The sequence below is a fragment of the Squalius cephalus genome (genome assembly GCF_949319135.1).
Source record: "Squalius cephalus genome assembly, chromosome: 12".
NCBI lineage: Eukaryota > Metazoa > Chordata > Actinopteri > Cypriniformes > Leuciscidae > Squalius > Squalius cephalus.
In genome coordinates this window covers 4,537,420-4,562,247 of record NC_137133.1, presented here as the reverse complement: position 1 = coordinate 4,562,247, position 24,828 = coordinate 4,537,420, and the positions used below count along the sequence as shown (strand labels likewise).

The following is a 24,828-nucleotide window of genomic DNA, read 5'->3' as shown; positions in this document are numbered from 1 at the left end:
AAAAAGGATTCTTTTATTCTGTCTTTCAGGTCCACGTTAATTTGCTTCTTATGGAAGCGCGCATGCAGGCAGAACTGCTCTACGCTCTGAGAGCTATCACTCGCTACATGACATGAAGTGCTGTTCTTGTCTACCTTTTTTATTTTTTTTTACCGTTGTTGATGTTACTACAGTGGGACACTTCAATAAATGTAAAAATGACACAAAAAAAAATGGAAAAAGAAAACTGAGGAAGAAGAATGCTTGAGCAGCGGTGGAAGACAATGAGAAGATTGTTGTCAACTGAACTGTCTTGCTGAATAACTTGTGTGGCTGCTCAGCCTGCAGTGCCAAACCTGGCCACTGGGGGCCGTCTGAGCAGACTCAATCCCTCAAGTGTGCGAGAGGACAAGCTGAGGCTGCGAGCTTCTGGAGGCCAGACCTCCTTTAGTATTTCAAATGCATCTGCGATGAGATGCCATATTATCATATCTTCTTTTTGTGAGATGAGATTTAAAAAACAAACAAAAAAAAAACACACACACACGAATAGCAACTCCAGCACCGGTGCAGATAGACTGCACTAACATGCCTATCTTCTAGTGTTTTTTCCATATCGTTTTATATTGTTTTTGTGTTTTTTTTTTCCAGCAGTGGCTAGAGATAGAAACATTACTGATTTTGCATAAATGTGTGCCTAGTCATGCGCAGCACTGGCAGCAGATGCTGAGGTGCCGTCTGTTCATGCTGCTTTTCTCAACCGAGGCCTCAAAGACACCCAAACCATCACCCATTTGTATAAGCTAATCCAGGAACGATTGTGTTAGTGTGAGTGTGAGAGCGCAATTCAAAATGAATAGCTGCCTGAGCCCTTGTTAGAGTTTACTGTAAGTAAGACACCACTTTGTCTCTTTCGTGACATATTCAATGTGTGAATGGGGGGGAGGGGGTAGGTAAAAAATCCATTGACTCTTTTTAAGTTTTCATGCATTAAAAATATCAAAGCACTTTTTAAAAAAAGACAAATTGTAAGCTTCAGCTGTTATGTAGCCATTTTGTTTCAATGACTGTTTTCTATCTTTTTTTTATTTGTGTTAGTGACTTTCAAAGTGAAAAGGTCTTCCTTTTGTAACATGCTTCCTGTTGTCATGCCTTATCTGTCTTCCTTTTAATGCACGGTCATCTTTTTGTTGTTTTTAATTTTGAGGTTTATTATAACTAAATACCTCCTGTTATGTATCCTTAAATAACTAAGTGCTGTCTGGTGAGCAGAACTTTGTCTTAAGTGGCTGCCTGTCGTGGGCTACAATCTGTACAGACCTAGACGCTAAGAACCAGGCAACCCGCACGACTTCATGGTTGTGGGGTTAAACTATGCTTGTTCTCATTCTTAGAACTTTAATCAGTGTAACTAAGCAGTTTTGTTTCGAGTGTGTGTGTGTGTGTGTGTGCGTGCGTGTGTGTTTTCTTTTCAAGCGGGGTAGATTCTCTGCTGTCTTTTTTTGTTTACTAAAACCAGTTAAGTACTGCATTCTGATGATGGCAGGACTAGAGGGATGGTACTTTTTCCTTTGGAAATGGAAATGAGGAGGTTTTAAGTCAGACTTGAGAGACTTATGTCAGTTACTGACACTTTTATAAGAAAATATTTGATTAAAAAAAATAAAACATGATATTTCACTGGTTGTATCATTTATAGTTTAATCAAAAGTTTTCTTTCTTCCCAGAAAGTCGCATTACACCAAGCAAACATTGTTATTCAGTATTAATTGCAACAAAAAAGCACTCTAATCACCTCATACCACAAGAATTGAAGGTCTTCTTATTCTTATGTTTGTGCTTATTAAGAATAACACACTTTAAAATATCATTGATGTAGCTTTTAGGTCACATAATCAATGTTTTCATGTCCATAAACATCTACTCATCTTCAAAGACCCTTGTAGCACCACAGTACATCACCACAGAGACACTAAGGCCTATAGAAAAACATCTCCTGCTGTGCACTAATGATTTAAACACACAAGGTTGAAGGCGGCAATTCGTCTTCTCACAGCGAGGATTACAGGAAGTAACTGTTGACCTGAGAACAATCCCTGTTTGCATAAATAACGAAATTTTCCCTTAGGTTGCTGGCAATTTCCCTGTTTTATCTGTGGTTGTGAGGCTGGTGGCCATTCAGTGCCAGTAAAGGATCGTTATATGGAAATCACCATAGGGTAATTTTCAAATAATAATGTGAGAAGTCTTGTAAACAAACGCTCTGCTCTTTTCTGAAGAAAAAATCCCTTAGAGATTGTGCAGGAGTTTAATTGCTTCAGACTTTACACACTCAACATTGAGAGGACAAAGTTAAAATCACAGTACTGTACATCACATAGTAATTCCAGTAAAATTCACAAAATCATGTTTTGGTCATTGGCTTTTAAGCATGTCACCTCTAGGGCAGCTGTGTAAACAACATTAATGTAGCTGTAGCTGTGAAGTGTAACCGTCAGCGTAAGAGGGAAGCAAGTGCCATATTATATCAGTTTGATGTGATTGTATTAGGAAGGTATGACTGTTTCTATTCTGTGTTCTTTACAGACTTTTCTGGAAGTGTCTGTTTAATAAAGTCTTTGAGATCACTGAGAAGCTCATGAGTGATTTTTACACGTACAGTACATCAGTGTGGCCTTCACACATAGACTTGCTTTCTGTGTCTGACACAATTCATGCTTTCTCCTATCTCAGCTATTGTAAATACAGCAGCATCAGGTTGAATAATAAACATCTGAAATGTATTTTATTAAAAAATGTATGTTGGTTGTAATTGACAAATTCCTTATTGCCATTCACAACAAATATGTTCAATATACACACCGTCTCACTCCTCGATGTGTATATACAGTACATAGAGACACAATCGTGTGAATCGGTGGAGTTTACCGAAAGATTCCAGTAGTGTCTTCAGTATGTAAACGTTGTCTTAGCCTCTCAGCAACAGGCAAAAAGAGCAGCTCCCAGCATGCTTCCTGAACCTGTCTGACTCCATCATCAGAAGGCCATTGCAAAGCTCCTCTGTCTGCGCAAAACATAAGACAAAACATTTCATTTGTGACTAAAATGACACACTACAGTATATACACTTATACTACGCACACTACCGTCTAGTGTATGAATTTTATAAAAAAAAAATTTCATCAATCTATCTAGTGTATATATATATATATATATATATATATATATATATACACAAGGATGTACAGTATATTTGTATATATATATATATATATATATATATATATATATATATATATTGTATTATCTATTTATAAATAACATGCTTTGTATTGCTTTATGCAATTTTTGCTTTATATACTATGATACAGTGATACTTTATATATATATATACAGTGCTATGCATAAGTTTAGACACCCATGCTAAAGTTGACTAAAAAGAGGAATAAAAAATCATCTTGTGGAAATTGAACTTAATGCCTTAATTAAAAAAATTAGGAAAAATCCAACCTTTAAGGACACCAATTTTCTTTGTGAATGAATAATGTATCGTAAATAAATAAATGTTCTTCCTTAAAATACAGGGTGCATAAGTCTGGACACCCCTATGTTAAATTCCCATAGAGGTATATATGGTTTTATTTCAGTTAGCCTAATAGCTGGTTTGATTTGCATTGAGAGATGATCTTATGGAAAGTACCCCATGCCAATCTCTAGGTATGGTGAAGGCTATGTGATGATGTGGGGCTATTTTAATTCCAGAGGCCAAGGGAACTTTATCAGGATGCATAGTATCCTGGATCCATGAAGTAACTGGCCTTTAAAAATAAAAATCTGCCTGCCTCTATGGGAATTTAACATAGGGGTGTCCAAACTTATGCACCATGTATTTTAAGGAAGAACATTTATTTATTTACGATACATTATTCATTCACAAAGAAAATTGGTGTCCTTAAAGGTTGGATTTTTCCTAATTTTTTTAATTAAGGCATTAAGTTCAATTTCCAAAAGATGATTTTTTATTCCTCTTTTTAGTCAACTTTAGCATGGGTGTCTAAACTTATGCATAGCACTGTATATATATATATATGTATGAATATGTATTTATATGTATGTATATGTACGTATGTATGTATGTATATATATATATGAAGAGATCAGATGCAAAAGCCTCTAAGTGCCATCTGAAATTTTCTTCTAGAATGATCATTTTTATCAAGCTCGTATATTTAAGTTCAGTAATTTCACTTAAATGACAATGCAAATTACCTATTAATTGTCATTTAAGTGAAATTACTAAACTTAAATATACGAGCTTGATAAAAATGATCATTCTAGAAGAAAATTTCAGATGGCACTTAGAGGCTTTTGCATCTGAACTCTTCATATATATATATATATATTCGAGTTCTAGTGATTGTGTGTTTATATGCACCCGTGTAGAGCTGTAAGATCTCCAGCAGTTTTTGAGAGTGTTGCAGCTCTCCATCTAAAGAGCAGTTCCACAGAGTCTGACACACCACAGCGGCCAGATGCCAGTCCTGAGGCCCGAAATCACGCAGACAGTCAATAAGCCTGCAGTAGGGAGAGTCAGAGAAAGCACAGTGCTTAAACACTATACAGTACAGTCAAAAGAAGAAAGCACACTGTGCAAGTTACTTCTGAATGGTTCCCTCGACCCTCAGTGCGGCCCTGTTGTCTGGGTCTGCAGATAAGTTGATGAGAACTCCACATGCAGAGAAACACACATCAGGGGTCTTGGAGTCCAGAAGGGTTACCACGAACTGCTCCACTGACACATAAAAACAGGAGTACAACGTCAGCCTCTGGGGGATTTGAGACGGACAAACTAGCAGAGAGAACGTCTCAAACCTTTGTGCTGCATGATGAAGTGTCTCACGTCTCTGATCTGCGACAGATTTCCAAAAACACGTGTGGCCTCCAACACAGCATCCATACTGGAGCTCAGCAAGAGCTTTAGTAGCACTGCAATGACAGAAGGACAGACGGGAGGGGGAAATCACTGAAGGACAAAGACAGATGCAACATTCAGACTGTGTTCACACACACACACACTCATCTTACACTGTGAGATGTGTGTGTGCTGGGAACGGACCACTGAGCTTTCGCCTTGGTAGTAAGACAAGTTGTTGATGGTGGCCACAGCATTAATCACTAACTCTTCACTCTTCTTCACACACCTGCACCCTGAGAGACAAGAGCAAAGGAAACAGAAAACTTGATCAGTTACACGCCATCTATTTGGAATGGCATATATAACAGAATAGAGATGCACCATTATGATTATGAATCATTTATTATGCATTTCCTTCATTTTTTATTACATTTGCCATAATCTAGGCTTCTGAAGCTACTTTTTAAAAACACTAAGTATTTAATAACACTGTTAAATCTAGCAAATCTCAACCAAATATTATTAATTTTTTTTTTTTATAAATTAAATGTTAAGTGAAATAAAAACTTATTTTATTGCAGATAGTTGACAGGGGAACATTTTTCATTTTAATTTATTTTAACTCGATGTAAGTTACTAAAAATAACTCAAAGTAATAATATAGACCTATATAAACATTTAAATAATAATAATAATAATAAAAACAAAACACAAAATTACTAAAACATTACATAAAATTAAAACAAATATATTCAATCATCATTCGATACATCATTATGAGAGTAGGTGGCGACAAATTACTGACTTTATGGCATTGAATCGTGAATTTAAACGATTTGTTCAATCGGGAACAAAACAAGTGACTGTCTTTATGAATGAGTCATTGAATCATTCAACCGATTCGTTCAAAAACAAATGGCTTGGTGCTCCAGCGGTTTTTGTTGTGGCTTTGTTTTAACTTTATATTAGTTGGCAGAACAAAAACAGACAGTAACTAAACCCTTTTATTTACATCCCACTGTCCTGGCACTTTTTTATGGGAAACAAATGTGCCAGTATTCATGTATCCGTAGGTGTGAAATGAAAAATACTGTCTACTTAAGTAGACCAATTCACGTTTTGTTTTGACCAAAGTCATAAGACCATTTAAAAGTAGGTTCATTCCCATATGAGAAACACTTTTACACGTTTACCGGACTAGGCAAGATACAATATAGCAGCTGCCAGACGGTTCACTTCTTGGTATTGAAGATCATATCGCGCAGTGCTAATCAGGTATCACTTCCTCCTCGAGAAGTTTCAAAACCATTCGTGTGAATTTCAGACTGAGTACTTCATGATAAATCCAATTTTGAGGTAGTCAGAATCTGACGAGCGCATATGACTGTAGTAAGATCATGTACTTCTCGTTCAGTGCGGTTTGCTCTGTCAGTGTTTGTGCGTCACTGCAAAGTGCGAGTTTGTTTCGAAACACCTTTTGTTGTGGCGAATGCTCAGTCATTGTCACCCTTGATTTCTCAGTTTCTTTTTCCTTCTCGATTTTTATTTTCATCATAACAGGATGTCATTTTAATGTAGCAGACACAAGGTAGATAAGCGAGGAAGAATAAATCTCCCACCCATTTCCTCTCTAACTGTCCACATCTCTGTTCTAAAAAAACGACCGTAATTTCTGTAGGAATCCAGCAGAAAGGTTTCGTTTTATTTTCTCACATTCTAAAAACGATATAGGACAAATATTTCCACAGGACAAAAATCTCCTTCTCTATTTCAAAAAGGAAACACATAACCACCTTTTCACCCTAGCATGCCTGCTTCTGAAACTTCCTCATGCAGAACCAAAAAGGAGCTTGCATCCATCACCATGAAACCACACTGCAACTCTGAGAACACCAGGCTGCTCAAATAAAGAGCTATGCAGGAGAAAAACCAACAGTTTACAGAGCGGGTGTTCTCGTCATTGGAGAGGATGCAGTAACTTGAGGGTCTGTGCCAGTAACTGACATGGAGAGAACATCATGTGATTTGCACAGTGCAGAGCAACCAACTTGCACATTCATTCAAGTTCAAGGAACTAAACTTAGTCTGAAACATCTGTGTTGTCGTGTTTAAAGTTACATCGCTTCTGATAACCATTGGTCACACGTACAATGCTTTGAGCGTGACAACCGCATTGAAATGCATGAGTGAATGCACCACAGTATCTGTAAAGTACGTTCCGTGTGGGATTTTCGCAAAAATTACTTTTGTTGAATGGTGGTAGAATGTAGAACTGAACTAATAAAGTGCTCAAAAGATTGGGTGTGTGTATATGACATGATTATGTTTTTTTTACCCAGTAGTTCCAGTAGCAGCTGCACACACAGTGAGTTGGCAGCTAGTGCCGTGCCCACGGTGGGATGGATGGCCAGGTTGGCCAGCAGTCTGATCAGTTTGACCAGGATGTCCTCTTTCTCAGGGGCATGACATTGCTCAGATGACGATAGTGTTTCCTGGTAGGCCTGGAAAAGATCTAAGAGGACATCTATCCCTCCTTCCTCTTCATAAACTCTCTCTCTGGCTTCAATGCTCTTGGACGTCAGATTTCCTAGAGTGAACAGGAGACGCACTACTAGATCCTGCACATAAGAAAAGAGGACAGGTGTGTTTAGTAGGTCGTTGTAAATTAAAGTGTTAACACGTAATAAATTACATTTTATATATATGTATATATATATGTGTGTGTGGTGAACATGATTTTGCCAAGTACAACCTGTTCCTGGGTCAACATACTTTGTTGTTCCTGGAACACCATTCCAATCAACCAATCAGATTTGAGGGACAAGTTTACAATTTATGTCCTATAACCTATCATTTCCCTCTAAATTTAGGGATAACTTAAGGGCAGGGTTAGGTTTAGGGGTAGGGAAAGGGTTAAGATTACATTTTTAGACAGGAATGTTGTTCCAGGATCAACAAAATATGTTGATCCAGGAACATGTCTTACTTGTGAAAATTACGGTGACCTGGAAGGCATGCACATACTGTATTTCATTTATAATTTTAATTTGATATATTTCTTATAAATATTTATAAATCAAGCCAAAAAGGGATGTTTAACAAAAGTAAAGTAATTGGGGAATTGGATTGTGGAATTCAATCATCAAAAAAAAAAAAAAAAAGATATATATATAATTTTTTTCTTTTTCAAAACACCTGCATTCATACAAATATGAATGCAAACACCAGGACTGCAGTGGCATGCATATCTAAAATGTGTACCATAATATTTGGGGAACATTTTATTTCATCATTGCATATTTTCATTGAGTCCCATGTTATATATCCAGTGCATTCTTAAGCAGTTTCAGAAATAAGTAATTTTGTTTAGTCATAAAGCACAAGTAAAGTTACATTCATTTACAAGTCGTTAAACCTAATAATTAAACACAACATTATAATATTAATTTTATTAATAGGTCTAACTATGAAAAACGTATAAGATTAATTTTCATTAAATACTTTCATTAAATTGACAGGCCTGGTATTCAGTGCTTTCATGGTTGATCAAATAAACCCACACGAATAATCAGCAGCCTTTGGTGAACTATTTTATCAGACATTTTAAACTGTTTTTCAACAACTCCTTTCTGTTTTCATTTAGAAAATATGAAAAAAGTGGGGTGCGGAAAGAGACTTCTGCCAGTAGTCTAGTGGACAGTATGTCCCTATTTGAGGCGCAGTATGTGTGAGACTCTAGTTTATGATACCTAGTAAACACTGTGAACCGTGTTTATTCTTTATGAGATTAGGAGCACATGATCTCATTACTCTCAGTGCCAGAAGGAAAGAGAGAGAAGAACATCTGAACTGTCTGTACCGAAATAAAACGAACAGAAAAACACACACACCTTCATAGACCACTGCTCAAGTTTCACTTGAGGGCAGAAAGCGGAACATGCAGCCTATATGCTTACATGTGTGTGCTTGTTTCAGTTTACGTCAAAGCGTGCGTGGACATATACTTGATCCAAACTCACCTGTTTCCTGCTGTGTTTGCCTAGAAGGGCCAAAAATAGGCTGCAGCAGCGTGGCGTCTCAGCTAGTGCATGACAGCATTCAGTGTAGGTGGACAGCTTGCTGGAGACAGAGCACACACAAACATATTCTCACACATCACGTGGCACAACTTTATCAACACTAATCAGAAAGCTCTAACTAAATCAAATTACAACTTCTCTCACCTGGTGGATACTAAAAATGTATTTACGGTATATACCAGTGCATTATAAAACACTAAACCAGTGGTTCTCAACCAGGGGACCGGGGCCCACTAGGGGCCTCAAGATGAACATTAAACGACTAAACCACGAAACTACTAAAATCAAGATATTTATTATTTTAATTCAACTTTTTTTTTTTTTTGTTGTTGTTTATTTCTTTTTTCTTTTGAAGAACTAGGGTTCCCACAGTCTTGGAGAACCTAGATATATACATAGTCTAATTTTAAAAGTTTGATTTCTAGACCTGGAAAAGTATTGTAAATGAATAAAATTCATGGGCATGTGTATAAAAAATATACATTCAAGTTGTCTAGTTATGCCAAGCACTGCCATATGATAATGATAATTTTACCAATGGGAGCCTTGGAGTCAAAAAGGCTGAGGCTAAACACTTACTTTGATCCTCACCTGAATATTCGGGCCACATTAATGCAGATGTCGAGGTCATTACGATGGTTCTCCAGAATCAAGCAAAGAGTAAAGAATGCCTTGTTGGACAGGAAGGAAGGCCGAGACTCAGACTGGTCAGCTATATTTCTTAAAGCTGCAGTGACCTAGAAAGGGTGAAGAGGTCAAGACTGTGTGCAACTGTATGTGTGTTTGGTAACTGAGTGTGAATTAGGTACTGTGCAGCAGGTGTGCTTATTATTGCCTAATGGGTAGAGATGCATATAAAAGAGGAAGCACTTATAATCAAGAAGAAATAACAGAAGGCCTTGAAAAGTGGCCTCATAAATCTCTCCATCAAGAGCTTAGGACACTGATTAGGGTACATGGAGGGTGCCTGCTAGAGCTGCTTGGCCCATCGGGCCGTACTTTCATATAAACCCTCATTTCCGTCTGCCAACATGCTAATGAGTGGCACAGCAATTGGCGCTGAACATCAAACTATGCGTGCCAAGTTCAGGAAGTTTGTTTGGGCAGAGTTAAATAATTCCCTGTGAAACGTACTTTGAGTAGAAAGTAAAATATGGACACGGGGAAGTGGAAAAAGGGCATCCTCCCAGACAAAAGCAAAAACAAAAGCAGAGGAAAAGCACATTAAATTCCGGCCTTTTTTTCAACCCTATGCAACCCCACCCTTGTGAAGCGCTCACATTTTGTTCCGTTTCGCTCCCAGAGCAGAGTTCTGAGAAACGTCCGGCTGGGGTTTAAGCATGTTCTATTCCTCCTGTTTTAAAGTCTTAAAGACACAGATTTACCATGTTTGCAATGCAAACCTATTTGTGTATCTATGGCGGTGTATGTGTGCTGCACAAAGCACTATTACAGCACATAGGGGAAGCACACGTCCTCGGTCACTGTGGAAATGTATGATGGGATCTTAAGTGTTTTTGAGACAACAAAATACATTACAGAAAAGTCTCTCTGCATTTTTTAAAGGGATAGTTGACCTAAAAATTCAAATTCTGTCATTATTTACTCACCTTCAAAACTGTATGACTTTCTTTCCTCGGTGGAACATAAAAGAAGATAATTTGAGAAATGTCTCAGTGTTTTTTGGTCCATTCAATGAAAGACAATGGTAACCAAAACCTTTCTTCTTCAAAATATCTTCTCGTGTTCCACAGATGAAAGAAAGACATAAAGGTAATTTTTGGGTGAACTATCTCCTTTAAGATCAAACACCAAAAAGTTTGTTCATTTGTGGCTTGCCAGTTTCCTTAGTTTTAATGTATAGAGCTGGTAAGTCCCGCCCATCCGTAAAACCCCACTGGACCTCTAGGTTGAAAAATCGTCAATGCAAGTGAATGGGAGAAAATAATTATTTTCTGGTCCCGTTTGAATTTTGCCATGAATGTGAACATATGTTGTCTGTGAATTTTTTATATAATTTTTAGTGTAAAGATTGCTACAATTTAGCGGGTAGAAGTTTGATACGGTTAGACTTTGTGTGAGAGCACTTTGTGGACTACAACTCTTCGCTGCTTTCAGACGCGGGAATCTGAAGAAAGAACAGCCCATTTGGTTTGAATGGTGACATTTGGGTACAAAACACACAGGCATCTCGATCTGTCTCCATAGATTATCGCAGCATTAGCACCGTGATTTGACAAGTGGAGGGAAAATGTGTTATGGGGTGACGTCACATAGGCGACATGTAGTCTTTCTCGTCATGTCTTTTCCACAACTGCTAGCCAAAGAATCATACAATATACTGTCAAACTTGTAACATGAAAAATTATATAAAAAAATCACAGACAACATATGTTCACATTCATGGCACAATTCAAACGGGACCAGAAAATAATTATTTTCTTACATTCACTTGCATTGACGATTTTTCAACCTAGAGGTCCAGTGAGGTTTTACGGATGGGCGGGACTTACCAGCTCTATATGGGGGTATGTGTGTGATTGTGAACATGATTGGCATACTAAAAACAGGGTTAGAGATGACAATAAAGGAACTTTGACACCTGCCCAAACAATGCAACCATCAAAGACCACCCACCTGTACCAGTATGTGTCCTGCGATGACACCCTGGCCTTCTCCCTCTGACCTCGGAGTAGTTAAGTTAACTGAAGTTGTAAATGGACCATGCATCAGTCTCTTTGACAGCTGTAGCAGTGTGCCGATGAAGTCTTTAGCCAGCAGCAGACTGGAGATGGCACTGTTTCCTGAGAGGAGCTTCAGTGAGCCGACACAGTACAGCACGGCCTCACCTTTACTCCACACATCCTCACACTGTAGCTGACACAGAAGGGAGTCTGTGTGGAAACACATACACACAATGGGCTGAAGTTAGAGATAATGCCTGGTTGAGCTTAGAGAGTCAAGGGGAGTTATACAATAATCAGGTCTAACCTAGGATGGAGTCGGTGAGGAACATGACGTCGTTACTAGCATTCCGGCTGATTTTGAAGACGAGTTTGCAGATGTTCAGCAAGTTGTTTCCACTCACGTTGAGCTTGTAATATAGACAACAGCAATAAGGTTCTGTAAGTTATTTCAAATTTACAGAATTTCAAATCAGATGTTTCAGACAAGATTATGATGTTTAAGACAGCTGCACAGAACCAAAATATTTTTTTTTTAAATGTATTTGTCATTTTCTCAGCCATGAAGCCATTTGTATTTCCATTTATGTATTTGGCGAATGCTTTTATTTTAAGAAACTTACAATGCATTGAAGGCGTACATTTTTATGTGTGCTCAGTTGTCAGTTCGCTGGAAAGCGAACCCACAATGAAAAATGTGTTACATTAAAAAGAAAATTGTTAAATACAGTTTTAAAATATACATTCTTTTGTCATGTTAATTTTTTTGTAATGTGCGAGAAGTATTAATGTTTTAAAGGAGTACCGTTTTTACCAGATTTGTTTGTTCGTTTTTCATAGGTAATTGTATTGAAACCAATTAGGATAAATTTGACCCAGACCATAGCAATCACATCCAGATTTTTTTAAAGGTATTTTTTTTTTGTGTGTGTGTTTGAGTGTGTGTGTACAGGTTCGTCATATATTGTGAGGACCAAATGACCCCACAAGGATAGTAAAACCTGAGATCACCTACACTTGTGTACACCAGCCAGCAGTCCCCACGAGGGAAATGGATTAATAAACATACTAAATTATGACAATTATTATTGACAATGTAAAAATGCAGAAAGTTTTGTGTGATGGGTAGGTTTAGGGGTAGGGTTAGTGTAAGGGGATAGAATATACAGTTTGTATAGTAAACAAATCATTACGCCTATTGAGAGTCCCCACAAAGATAGCGAAACCGAGTATGTGTGTGAGTGTGTGTGTGTGTGTCTCTATATACTCACTGCCAGAATAAGTTTGGCTAATGTTAAGTTAAGTCGGTCCGATCCCACATCTATAAGTCTGAAGAGCGTTCTAAGGATGGCGGACCTCTTTTTACACTGCCTTCCCAGCATGTCTCTCTCCGCTAGGGCGTCATGGAGGCCATTGCATGAGTTACACAGCTGTCCCACAATCTCATCTGACACGCCATCACCTATAAGGATTGTTTTTTTTGTAAAGAGACAAAACCTGATCAGTACTCTGTATGTTCCAGTGCACAAAATATGTAACAGTGTCAAGGTTGCATTTCAAATTGAATGTCTCCCACAGTATTAATTGCAGCATTGTCATCCTTCAAATGTCCCTGTGAAGGACAGGGAAAGAGGAGTAGTCTGTGGGACACACAGACTCTTTCATTCAGCTGAACTGATGTGTACACAGAGTAGGCTTACTGACATTTCAGTGACTTTTGACCCACATGTCAACACCCACTGACAAAGTTTACATGGCCCTTTAGGCTATGGTATGGTATGCGTCATTAGTGTGTACTGCATATAATAGCTCTTTATTGTCATTCTGTATGTACTGGCTATGACAACATAATATGTTAAAAGTTTTAAGTTAGATTAGACTTCAATGGAGTATTAATATGTTTAAGCTCAATTTTAATCAATATTTTTTTCTATTCATATTTGCATTCAGAATAATTATTCATTTCTGTGCACTGGCAATGCCTTATACTTGCTGGATCTAACTTGCCTTTAGGGGATAAGGCAGGGGCTGCGTTTTTCCAGAGCTATTTTTTGCTAAAACAAATGTTGTTTCTCATATCTGTTTCCAAGATGGTTGGCATTCTCCCCGACGGCACCCTTCGATGATGCCATGGAGAATATGAATGGTATTTTATGCATGAACCGAGAGGCTCTTGGCACAATAAATATTTGATATTTATCTTTCAAATGAATTTTTATTGAATTTTCAAAGTGCTTAAATATTTACTGCTATTAGATTGCATTTCATGGTTCCTTTCTCCCACATGCTTTGACTTTGAAAGCTTATACCGTGCCAAGCTCAACACAAGCTTTGTTTTTATTCCTCTGCATTCAGATATTGTGTTTTCTTTCTCCCTGCAGTTTGCTTTCACTCTGGGACACATTCAAGTGCTGAACTGCAGCTCCTCAGTATGAACTTGCATAAGCACAATCCAAAAACCCCAGAATTAGGATTATCTTTCTAAATTTAAAGTCAGTAATAGGGGGGAAAACACTTTTTTGAACTGTTAAAAATCTGTACTAGGGTGAATGGAAAATAAAAAGCAGAGCTGTTATGTTGGAATTGACTATTTGTGTATAACTTTGGAACTGCTGTATTATTTCTCTTTAAACTATTTAAAAATGTTCCTTAAATAAAGAAGACTGGTAGGAGTATACTGCAGAAAATCATTACATGAAATTTTGTTCTCATAAGATAATGAAAAGCCATCAGGTATCAATCTGAATGCTATATATGTTTTTGGAGCTATTAAAATGGCATTGAGGTTTTTCCTACCCTAAAACATTGCATTACACTTCAATTAAAAAGTAAAAGCATTGCTAAGATTTTGAAATGACTAGTTCTGTGCAAACATATTGTTGGCCTGATGATGTACAGCAAAACAGAACGTGGCCCTTTGCTCTTTAAGGTTATCAGATCATTACTTGAGTGTATTAAGCACATTCATGAGAGTCATTTTATCATCACCTGAAGCAAAGGACTCAAATTCTTGAAGGACCGGAAGGACCTTAGTGTTCCAGAACACAGATTCGTCCATGTTGTCATCACGTGGGTCTCCATACCTAAGCCTGGCTTCTACAGCAGAAAGACATGTAGTGGGTTTTAGACAGACAGACAGATAAGTATTTAAATAGACAGGTAGATGTACTTTATTGATCCTGGAAGGGGAATTCAGACAGTTCACCCCAGCAGTTCTTAAAGCATATGAATGTAATACAGAATGTTCAACACAGCATGAAAAGGTCAGAGCTTCACACCCACCCACGTGCCTTTTCATTAGTGTCTGTTCTGTTCAAACGCTTCTGTGAGCATTTGCATTGTGGACGAGCTGCAGGAAGCAGTGTGGGTTGCGAAAACAACAGATCAAACGATCAGCTAGCATCTGGATAAAGAACTTTGAGAAACTGCTGCAGCAAAAGTGGTTAAGGTTTCCAATCCGATCAGATGTTTGCGGCCACTGGCAAGATTGTGTCAGAAGCAAGATTTACAAGATTGTGAGAACTTCGCTTTGTTTATCACGTGTTTGACTGCCGATTAGCGGTTTCAAGTGTATATTTATACAGTACAGAAATAGCAATATACCTGGTTTTGATTCTCTTTCCGTGGATACATCAGTTTGCGGTATCCTGCTAATGACAAACATACAGTGAACAAAATGTACATGCAGACCAGACAAAAAGAATAAATGACATAATTGTGTTTGAAACAGTGGTTAGATGAACAACAAAGCCTTGATGGCGTTTGAAAACATTTGTGTGGATATAAATGCTAAATATGTACCAACATAATACAAGTATGTTCAGTGGGTACTTTTTAAATACAAAGCTTCTAGTAGAGTATTCTCCTTTCCTTCTATTTTCCTTGCAGACACAAGAGGTCACTGTCGTGATATCCTGATGCACAATTTCATTGCCCAATTTTTTGATTATATCTTTTACTCTGATCACTGCTCAAAACCAGTTACTGGTGAAAAATAGATAACGTTCAAAACGTGCTTGAGAAAATGTTCATTAAATCATGCACGTATGTGAGGGCTACTGCAACACACAGGAAACCACATGTTCATGTGACCGTCTCAGAGCTAGTCATGCACTGTGTCACAGTCAATTTTATCTCACAAATCAAGATAACTGTTAACACTCTTTTAGTCTGTGCTATCATTAAACTCACTCAAATGTCTCATGTACTTGTACTGCCTAAAATTCATAACTATATTGTAATCATTCATCTTTATCGTATGTGGCATGGGTATTTCCTAAGGATTTTGAATAAATGATGGTATGGCGAGGCGTTTTTGTGGCATTGATCATGTTTGGGCTTTGTACTGTCTCGATAATGCCTCTTTGTTGATGGGATGCCTCGGCCGAGACGTGATCTCATCTTGTGAATCTCAAATGAGACTGTACTGGTGGTCAACAGACCAGTCAGCCTGCCAGCCACAAACGGCCTGCATGATCTAATATCGCTCCATTAGCAACTATAACAAGGATATGGTAGAGAAAGAAGGAGAGAGAGGCTTGCTGCTTGACTTTAACTTACTATTAAAATCCAGAGTGTCTGTAAATGCATCCAAATTGAATGCAATGCATAAGTGAGCATTCTGGGCAATGTATTAATGAGAGTGCTTGGATCTGAATAAGCGAACCTTTTAACGTGGTCTTTCTGATAGATTACACAATTCTGTTGCATGTAATGGAAGATGTACACAAAAGAGGATATCAAACTCAGGTTATAAAAACATTGGTAATGAAAGAATTAATGCCGCTGGGATCTACACTCTCTGAACAGGCACAGAGCATAAATCTATTTACTAAGTGATTTTGATGGTGTATTGACAGTAGAGGTTTTTGTTATGAAGCCCAAAGCTGATTTCAAACCTCTGAATGTGCAGCAAAAAGAGTACATTACATTGATATGTAACCTTCAAGTAAATAAACTCTTATGCTCAAAAAGCATACCTGTGTTTGATAAGTGTGTGCAGGGAAGTTTCGGAGGACGATTTTGTTTTATGCTCTGTAACATTAGCATAATGTAGCTTTTCTCTGTCATCTGGTTGGTCTACTTCGATCCTTGCCTCTAGAGACATATCTGAACAGGCACACAATAATACAACTTTAAACAGTCAAACAGCCAAAAACAAATAGATTTAATTTATTTTTATTTTTTTAATCTTACTGATTACTCCTATACAGTTTGACAGGACAAACACACACATTTTGTTTTCTCAAAGCAAGCAAACTCAATGCATGAGTAACATCCTGAGGATATTGTAAACTGATCTATATCTGATTTTTGGAAGTGTCTATTCATTTCGGTTTGGTGTGAAACACTTCAACAGCTAGCGGATTGTCACAATGAAGTTATATAGGGTTATCAATATGTCTGACTATTACTGCATAGCACTTTATTTTTTGGAAGATGAAGTATCCCTGTAAAAAAAAAAAAAAAAAAAAAAAAAGATATATAGATTAATAAAACACTTATTTCTTTTCTTACTCTTTGTGTGTGGTGTCATGAAGGGTAGTTGGTGGATGGATGCTGCTCTAAGCAGTCTGGCCCGAGAACCTCCCGATCCTATCCTGGTATTCCCTCGTTCGGCTGGGGGTTTGGGGAGAGTTGCTTCATTGTCACCGCCATACTCATCCAGGGACACAGACAACCTGGGTTTCTAGGAATGACATAACTCTTTGATTATTGTTCCCTGTTTTAGTCAGACAAAGTTTTAAAAAAGCCTCTTACATGTTCCAGTGGGCTGAGACGAGTACCAGAGCCAGGCCTGGAGTCAGGAACTTCAAAATGGCGGCCATGAAGACTAGAAAAGAAGTTTGGGAAGGCAATTAAAACCAGCATACCAGTTATATGAATAAGCAAACGGTTAATATTATAATTCAAGTACTTCATAGACTTCGGGATCTGGAAGTAAACAAAAAAAAAACATTCATTTTCTCCAAAGGAGGATTGGTTTTTAACGATAAATTATAAACTTAAAGACTTAATTTTTAAATAGCCTAAACGTTTAATAGAAAAATTCATGAAAACCTACAGTACATTACCCATGATTCTGCAAAAAAAAGTTTTTAATCAATAGTTTTATATACATCAATCGCTTCATGGGATTGTAGTTCTTTCTCACATTAACTATTAACTGTCTAATTTTCAAATACTTTTTTGCTTCAGATCAAAGTTTGTAATGATAACTGTAAGGATCTCGGTTCGGTTCATGGCTTATAACTCTTAAATGAAGATTTTTTTTTAAATCCCTATGGGAAAAATAATTTCAGAACCAAGGCTGCTGAAAACATAGGCGGGTACTGTTGCACTCTATAATAAATATCCATTCAAATACATTATAATAAGCATTAAATACATGCAAAACAAGTGATAAACAAATAAGCTTATTATATCTGATGTTGTTTTACCTGAATGCAGATGGTGGTCGTCCATCATGTGCACGAGAAGAGGATTCTCCAAAGAGCTGCCGATGCTTCTCCTGAGGTGTGCAAGGTCGCTGTGTGGCAAGAGTCCTGAGAGAGCGACGAGCCTCTGACACTATCTCAGCACTTGTCTGTCTCCTGAGGCCAGGGCTCATGTGGATCTGCTTACTTTTGTCCAGCTCCATCCCAGACATGCTTGATCCATAGGGATGTGTTGTACCAGTATCAAAAGCCTGACACCTTGACCACTATGCTATAACCAAAACTGGTTGGAAAGAGGCATAACTATGATAAAAGGAAGAGGAGCATTTATATTTTAAATTAAATTAACGGCCTCTTGTAACTATAAACATTTAGCTGTCCCAGAAATCTATAGCAGACTTTAGTGCATATTTATCTGACATTCTTATATTACCTCATTCTTCACAGTGGTTTGCTGTCCTGTAAGACTAGTTTTTTTTTATATGTTATTCGTTTTATTTAACTCTAATTTTAAATGCACCCCGCAAACACGTGCTCAACTGTTTATTAACCGGAGTCATATCATTCCGTGCAAGACAAGAATGCGCGTCCACGCACCGTCACCATGGAAACACATAACGCTGTGCTACAGTAACTCGGGTGTAGCAAAACAAAACATTTAATTATAACGTAAAAAATAAACTAAAGAATAAAAAACTCGTACAATAAACAACTCGATTCGATATCTTAAATTCAGGAAACCAACAAAACAACAATAATAATCTATGACACTATTAGTATCAAGCGTTGCTTGCAGCCGACTTCATCAGAAAACTTGCTCTTTTAGGCAGTGCGTGATGTAAACAGCACAACAAAATTACCCTTTACCTTGATTTCCAAACGAGCCTGGGTTTCACGGTTTAAAATACATCATCCGGAAAGATGAGCGTGTGTGACAACAGAAAGAGGGACGCACACCACCGAGTCAATCACGGCCACGCGCATGGTCATGTGACACACGGAGGCTTTTGTTATGTGAAACCTACTGCCCTTTTGCTTTATTTCTTTGCCATTTTTTCTTCATTTTTAAGAGTTAGAACAAAGTAATAAGGATTCATCGCATAGAGAGTTGATTATCTTAATATATAGGTGTGTTTTAAATCTTGTGAGCATCAGCCATAACACATTTCCTACGGAAAAAGGTGAGACCATTTTTCAATTCAAGATAATTCAAAAACTTTGACCTATTGTAACGAAAACAAAGTACATTTATTTTTTTATTTAGAATTAAACTAAATTAAGGCTTCATTCATATTCCTCCCCAAAACTCATATGGTGTTCAATGCAAAATCAGGCCCAGAGTCACGAGGCGACACGTAACCACCGACGAGAGATAACAAGTGAGCTGATACTTACCCACCCATAATGACACATACAAGAGGAATTTAAAGTTACTAGTTTTAGCCTTGTTCTAATTAGGACAGTATTTTCCACTCAGAAATATCTCAGGTTTCTTGAAGTAGGTAACTTTTAAAGGGATAGTTCACCCAAAAATGAAAATTCTGTCATCATTTACTCACCCTCATGCTGTTCCAAACCTGTATGAGTTTCTTTTCTTCTGTTGAACACAAAAGAAGATATTTTGAAGAATGTCGGTAACCATACAAAATATCTTCTTTTGTGTTCAACAGAAGAAAGAACAGCTTGAGGGTGAGTAAATGACCATTTAAATTGTTTGGGTGATGTATCCCTTCAATAGAGTATACGCATTATGCAGGATAATGTGTTTGTCTTTTGTAACTGAGACATCTGTTTTGTCTGTTGTGGTTTTAACATAGTCATTTCCCACAAACATTTAAGTCTTCAGAGAATCTGTCCACCCATTGGCTGAAATGTATATTAGAGACACCAAACATCCTGACTGACTTACTGTAGACTGCCTATTAATATTATTAGAGTAAGCAAATTCACATATATGAAGGAATAAGAAATTTTTCTTCATGCAGTGTTTAAATGATCCATCCTCTCACATTGTTTAGTCAGTGGGTTATTTCAAAACTACTCTGCAAGCAAGACTGACATGGTTTGTCTAACACTATACATACAAACCTCTTTCTCTGTTCCTCATGAAGTAAAATGCATGTATGTCTGGTTAGATTTAAATAACTCTACAAGCTTCATTCTCATGGATACAAGACGCCTCATTGGTGTAATGTGAATGGAGGGGCTAGCCAATAAGGAGTTAGTACAAGAGTGCTCATTGGCCAATGGCTGCATTGCCCTCTTTCATTGTCACTAGGGGAGTGCGGTGCCAAGGATGGCAATTTTGATAACATTATGTAAAGTGCACTGCATTTTTTTCTGCCTGTCAGATTTTTGATAAGGCTCACATGAGGTGCGCACATCTGTATTTAGAGGGCTGCATGAGTGGTGTGAATTTAATTATCTTGTGAACCTTGACACATACGCACACACACCACTGATGCTGGATGCTCTTCTTCTACGTCACTGAGGTAAATTGGTTTGTTTTGCAAGGACCATCATTTTTCTGGCTGCTGTCTCCTTGGCAACCAGCTCCTTATGGGCAGTCTTTGGACACACATTGACTCCCTCACCTGGTGATAAGGAGAACGCCGTGATGGTTCGCGAATGTATGACGAGGAGGTTAAGCAATGTGTTTGCTTAGACTTTACACAAAGAAAGAACTGTCAAACACTTTGAGCTTGTGTCAACATGTGGTCGAGAAGCACTACAGTTTTTGTTTTGACCAAGCATAAAGAGATTTCAACATTTGCTTTCGTGCAGACTTAATATGAAACTATGCTATCATGAAATCAAATTTGACAAGTCTTATTTTTTTTAATGCAATTTTGCAGTGTTTATTGTAAATTATTTATTCGTTTCACTTTGGTATATGTCCAATAGGGAAGAAAGGAAGTTCTCAACTGGGATACAATGGGATAATTTAGGTCCGTCACTTTTAAACCTGTCTGGCTGTTGTAGCTCATATGCTGCTTAGCATATTTATCTGTGTTTGATCCGTGAAAGTAGGATAGAGGAACAAACGTGGCTGGAAATGTCACTGACTAAGCTGGGGATTGTTCAGATTGTCATGCCTCAGTGGTACAAGTAACCAAATCCCAGAATACATTGCTGTTATTGTCTCTTCCCAACACATACTCAATCACTTGTTCTACCTCGCTTGACACAAATAAAAATACCTGTGTGTCGTACCAGACAAGTTTTAGTCCGCTCAGCATAAATAAAAACACATCTTCAAGCATGTACACTAGGCCAGGATAGATTGTCAGGGTGAAAATTGCATTGCTGTTGGAGCCATAACCTTGTGGGCAGTGCTCTGACCAATGGTGGAACAGATCTTGTGTACTGTGCAAAAGTCTTAGGCATGTTAATACCCCCCCCCCCCCCCCCCCCCCCCCATTAAAAAATGGTTTTAAGTCAGTTATTTATATATTTTGCTGTAGTGTGTCAGTAGGAAATATCAGTTTACATTTCCAAACATTCTTTTTGCCATTAATTGTAATAATCCAGTGAGATTTGTGTATGCACAAGGAGTCTGACAACAGCCGGTATGATCTGATCTCACCATCATCGAGTCCGTCTGTGATTACATGAAGAAACAGAAGAAACTGAGACAGACTAAATCCAGAAGAACTGCGGGAACGTCTCCGAGACGCTTGAAGAAACCTTCCTGCAAAGCTACAGTTCTGTGAAAAGCACTGGCACGTGTGTTAAAATGCTGTAAAGTGAGAATGCTTTCAAAAATAAAATCACAAATTGAATTTATTTATGATTTAACTTCTATTAACTAATTCAAATCAATATATGGTGTAACGACCCTTTGCGTTTAAACGGCTTTTGTCCAGGTACACTTGCGCATAGTTTTTCAGGGAGCTTTGCAGGAAGGTTTCTTCAAGCATCTCGGAGACGTTCCCGCAGTTCTTCTGGATTTAGTCTGTCTCAGTTTCTTCTGTTTCTTCATGTAATCACAGACGGACTCGATGAGGGTGAGATCAGATCATACCGGCTGTTGTCAGACTCCTTGTGCATACACAAATCTCACTGGATTATTACAATTAATGGCAAAAAGAATGTTTGGAAATGTAAACTGATATTTCCTACTGACACACTACAGCAAAAGATATCAATAACTGACTTAAAACCATTTTTTTTGGGGGGGGGGGGGGGATTTACATGCCTAAGACTTTTGCACAGTACTGTATATACACAACATTTTTATGTATAATCCTCTGTAGTATTTTTGAATTAAAATGAACATAAATATAGGCGAGATCTGTATTGTGTTTAGAAACAATTGTTGTGCTTTCCATCTAACATTCTAATTTGCTGAGAGAAAAAAATTGTGAGAACAAGCATCTGACATTGCCATTTTCTTTTCTAACAGAGTGGCTTTGATTATGACGCAGTGACGACAGACTGCTGATTGACTCATCTGCTGTCCAGAAAAGTCAGACACACACTCTCTCACTTTGTTCTGTGAGCTCTGAGTGGGGTGCTATACATTTCAAACAACTATAGCAATGAATCCAGTTCCGGTTGCACAAGATACAATGCAGAGCACGCTAAGCTAAGGTAGGTGAAGGGTGATGGGATGGAATTTGAGGTTGAATGTAGTGATGACAGCAGTGACAGAAATTCACTTTTTTGATATTTATACTTAAAGGAACACTCCACCGTTTTTTGAAACAGGGCTTATTCACCGTCTTTCCTACATTTAGATAGGTGGGCAAACGCATTTTTGTCTCAGTGCATGCATTGTTTTAGTTTGGAAGCACCACCGCTAGCTTAGCTTAGCATAATGAATGGAATCCTTTGTTGCCAGCTAGCATGTCATGAGTAAAAGTGATAAAAAAAAATAAATAAAAAAAACCGAATTACTTCTTGTGGCCTGCGTATTCACAACGAGTACAAATAGCAATGCAGATTAAGACTAGGCGATTTCCTAGGCAGATATTGACTTGGGACTATATTGGGGTGAAGCACAGGCGAAGCACTGCTACTTGGGCGCAGAGATATCACACTCACCACCAGTTCATGTTGAATCTCATCCTCATGTCCTCAGGCTGTTGAACGATCCTCCTGTCGTTCTATTTCCAAAGCACGCAGCTCCTCTTCTGAAAACTCTGGTTCATAGAGGTATGGTTCTGGCTCTCGACTGTCTGAGAAGTCACCCTCCTCGTCTCTCACAAAATCCGCCATGTTCATCGCCATTCACTATGTCTACTGTAGGAAAAATAGCCGGCTACTATTCACGCTGGTATGTTGACGGAAGTTGGGGGATTTCAGGTGTTGCATGATATCTCTGCGCCCAAGTAGCAGTGCTTCGCCTGCGCTTCACCCCAATATAGTCCCATGTCAGTATCTGCCTAGGAAATCGCCTAGTCTTAATCTGCATTGCTATTTGTACTCATTGTGAATACGCAGGCCACAAGAAGTAATTCGTTTTTTTATTTTTTTTATTTTTTATCACTTTTACTCATGACATGCTAGCTGGCAACAAAGGATTCCATTCATTATGCTAAGCTAAGCTATCGGCGGCGCTGCCAAACTAAAACAATGCATGCACTGAGACAAAAATGCGTTTGCCCACCTATCTAAATGTAGGAAAGACGGTGAATAAGCCCTATTTCAAAAAACGGTGGAGTGTTCCTTTAAACAGATTTCCAAGTTTTTTTTTTTACCTCTATGAAGGCATTTTTCTAACCTTATTAAATGTATGATTTTTTTTTTGTTAAATTCAGTTACAATAATAAGATACTATAGGGCTGTTACCAATCAAATGAAATCAGTATCAACAAAATCCATCTTTGCACTGCAGAGTTGGCACAGAATCTGCATCTGAAATGGCATTTAGATGTTTTTACACTGCTGCACATAGCCGTCATGAATGCATTTGAACTGTGATTTCAGTTGCATAATTAATACAATGAGATGTTTAAATACAATTTTGTATATAGAAAAGTTAAATGATGGGGAGAAAAAATACATAATTTGTTTGAAAATGAAACTAAAACTCCCTGTAGGTGGCGGAAAGTCACTGTATTAATGAGTGAGTCATTGAGTCATTCAATCAATTTGTTCAACAGCTTATTCATTCATGACCAAAGCAAGTGACTGCTTTTATGAATGTGTCATTGAATCATTTACTCAACTGATTTGTTCAAAAACGCAGATTCTTTCAGTATTGTAACACCTGTGTGTATTGCTCAGAGTTGATAAGGATGCAGCTGTGATGTATCTTTTTTTGGAAATATTGTTGTTGCAAAGCAGACCAAAAACAGACAATATCGACAATATTGTGTCTAAAATGTAAGTCACTTCATATTAATTTCAGAATCGTTGTATAAGTATCACATTTACAATTGTGCTGATATTTAGGAAAAACAGCACATTTGGTTTAAAAAACAACAACAACTTATACAGGGTCATTTTTGCCCCAATATCTTTTACCCCAAATGCCCATTAATTATTTTTGTTAAAAAAACTTTTGTCAATGCAACATACCTCTGACACCCTTCTAAGGATGTGCAGGACAATATTGTCATACCCTGAGCCAAAAAAGTCCCATTTTATCAACCCAGCTATACACCTACAGTATGTGCACATAATGTAAAGGTGACTAACACACACTGTTAGATAATTGGGTGGAATGTTCCAGTCATGGAATGTAGACACTCATTAGAGCTTAATTATTGCAGTCATAATGGCAGGTG

The 24,828-nt window shown here is 37.8% G+C and overlaps 2 protein-coding genes and 1 long non-coding RNA gene across 7 annotated transcripts in view; 2 read left to right on the top strand and 1 right to left on the bottom strand.

Annotated features, from left to right (window-relative positions):
- The window catches only part of sesn1 (sestrin 1), a 51,838-nt gene extending 50,179 nt beyond the window's left edge, over nucleotides 1-1,659 (top strand). For both annotated transcript variants that reach the window (XM_079887278.1, XM_079887279.1), the window contains one exon: nucleotides 30-1,659. In XM_079887278.1, the coding sequence (XP_079743404.1) occupies nucleotides 30-116 (87 nt within the window). In that variant the 3' untranslated portion in view covers nucleotides 117-1,659. The remainder of the gene's footprint in view (nucleotides 1-29) is intronic.
- armc2 (armadillo repeat containing 2) lies at nucleotides 676-19,540 on the bottom strand. Of its 4 annotated transcripts, none has more exons than XM_079887268.1 (18): nucleotides 19,490-19,540; nucleotides 18,098-18,397; nucleotides 17,418-17,490; nucleotides 17,175-17,346; nucleotides 16,637-16,766; nucleotides 15,261-15,307; nucleotides 14,646-14,753; nucleotides 12,929-13,119; nucleotides 11,965-12,067; nucleotides 11,611-11,867; nucleotides 9,565-9,710; nucleotides 8,914-9,013; nucleotides 7,230-7,512; nucleotides 5,065-5,187; nucleotides 4,852-4,965; nucleotides 4,639-4,771; nucleotides 4,415-4,554; nucleotides 676-3,043 (listed from the first exon to the last, which is right to left on the bottom strand). In XM_079887268.1, exons 2-18 carry the CDS (start codon nucleotides 18,304-18,306, stop codon nucleotides 2,904-2,906), a joined length of 2,469 nt encoding a protein of 822 aa, XP_079743394.1. In that variant the 5' UTR covers nucleotides 18,307-18,397; nucleotides 19,490-19,540; the 3' UTR covers nucleotides 676-2,903. The 4 variants fall into 4 exon arrangements, with proteins under 4 accessions (XP_079743394.1, XP_079743393.1, XP_079743396.1 ...); XM_079887267.1 differs by lacking the exon at nucleotides 19,490-19,540 and adding an exon at nucleotides 18,962-19,247; XM_079887270.1 differs by lacking the exon at nucleotides 19,490-19,540 and adding an exon at nucleotides 18,962-19,247 and having other exon boundaries at nucleotides 15,261-15,304.
- Nucleotides 19,414-24,828, top strand: part of LOC307167935 — a 37,732-nt gene continuing 32,317 nt past the window's right edge. The window contains exons 1-2 of the long non-coding RNA XR_013822878.1: nucleotides 19,414-19,473; nucleotides 22,500-22,687. This is a non-coding gene — a long non-coding RNA (uncharacterized lncRNA). The remainder of the gene's footprint in view (nucleotides 19,474-22,499; nucleotides 22,688-24,828) is intronic.